This window comes from Octopus bimaculoides, chromosome 6 (genome assembly GCF_001194135.2).
Source record: "Octopus bimaculoides isolate UCB-OBI-ISO-001 chromosome 6, ASM119413v2, whole genome shotgun sequence".
Classification (NCBI taxonomy): Eukaryota; Metazoa; Mollusca; class Cephalopoda; order Octopoda; family Octopodidae; genus Octopus; species Octopus bimaculoides.
Window position 1 is genome coordinate 84,935,564 of NC_068986.1, and position 1,849 is coordinate 84,937,412.

Consider the following 1,849-nt stretch of genomic DNA (forward strand, 5'->3'; position numbering starts at 1 on the left):
CCTCCTCCTCCTCCTCCTCCTCCTCCTCATCATCATCATCATCACCAACATCAACGACAAGGTTTCAAGATAAGTGTTGAAATAGAATAATGGAAACCTTTGTTGTATGTTTTATCAATGTATCGATTGATATTGGTATACTTCTTTTTCAGCATTGTTGCTAATGATGACAAAAATGCATCCTCTGCCGAATTCATTATGACTATTATGCTGTGCAGTGGATGCTCTGGACACGGAAACTGCATCGAAGATAACCCTGTAATCAGAACAGAAAACTTTGTTCTGCAATCATGTAACTGCGAAGATGAATATGCGGGTGAGAATTATAAACTGTTTGAATAAATTCATATGAAGATTTTATTTATAATACCCTAATGTTATTGTGATAAAACGATTGCTGACTAAAAATATGTAGATTTTTCTGAAGAAGAATTCCTAAATTTGGAATAGTTTAAATACCAGATAATAGAACTAAACATCGACCCAGTTATAAAACATGAATAATTATTCATGTTTTATAACTGGCATTGTTTTAGTTTTAAAAATATGATAATATACGTTATTTCATTATGAATACTATATCAAAGCAATATTACACTTTTGTTTAATAAATAAATCAACTTCAGTAAAGCATTGGATTGAAAACCAGTCCGAAATTATTATAAATTCTCTAAAAATTGTCGTTCTAATAATAAAATTACGTTTTAATCAACAGGTGATAACTGTGAAAAAAACCTTGATGGATGCAGAGGTGATCCTTGCCCTGGAATAGGAACATGTTTAGACTTAAGTCCAGAAGAACACAGAGCCCGAAATACATCTTTCCGGTGTAATTGTCCACTGGGTTACGTTTTGAACAACGCAACATTCCGTTGTCTAGGTAACATTTGTCAACTCACAATATTCTGATCCTAACACCCCCCAAAAAAAAAAAAAAATTCAATTCACTTCATCTCAATACATTTTTAATTTATTGTATAGAAGATTTCTTTCTGATCCAAAGAACAGTACCTGCAAGTGCTTAAACAGTAATTAATAAACTAAGCATAAACTGCAATTAATAATCAATAAACTAAATTTATGATAACTGACAAATTTATTGTACTAACTCAGTTACAATACCTATACATTTATAATACAGTAAAGTAGAAATATGGATACAGTAGAAAAATTATTTTTAGCATTTCTGTTTTTCTCTTCTCTTACAAGTTTCAATAGCATTAAGCTCAAATATTATTTTCAACATTATGGAGGCAGTCAAATAATTACTATGTATATACTGGGTCGAAATTGTCATCTAATCATAAAGAAACCCTATATAATAATACACAGAGTTTGTATATTTTTATACGGTGACTCTGATAATACTATCGACTATAACGAGCTGGGAGGGAATTGTGAGGTTAAAAAATTAACCACATCTATGTGCTTTCCATCCAGTCTAGCTATGCTGTATTGATGGAACCATCATTTACAACAGCCTCGAATCAGCCAAATCTGAGTGAGTGACATTCATAAGACATTGTATTGAAATCTGTGAGAACATATCTTTCTGTTTTCGTGTAATGATATTCATTCATTGCTATAAAAATTATCTCTGCATCAGCAGCTTTTAACTATGTTTTTTAAGCACAAAACAAGTTATGAAAAATTAAAATTTGGCAATAGCTCCTTTCTCCTCGCTTTAATGCTATTTTCGGAGGCTACGAAAGAGTTAAGTCCTGGGATCGAATTGTACAACTAAAGGTGGTGCTTCAGCATGGCCGTGGTCTAATAACTGAAAGAAGTAAAAGTATACACACACACACACACACACACACACACACACACACACACACACACACACACA

The 1,849-nt window shown here is 32.3% G+C and overlaps 1 protein-coding gene across 1 annotated transcript in view; it reads left to right on the forward strand.

The window, feature by feature from the left end:
• The window catches only part of LOC128248075 (mucin-like protein), a 48,618-nt gene that overhangs the window by 16,783 nt on the left and 29,986 nt on the right, over nucleotides 1-1,849 (forward strand). Inside the window, exon 9 of the mRNA XM_052968488.1 lies at nucleotides 716-880. Within this exon, the coding sequence (XP_052824448.1) occupies nucleotides 716-880 (165 nt within the window). The remainder of the gene's footprint in view (nucleotides 1-715; nucleotides 881-1,849) is intronic.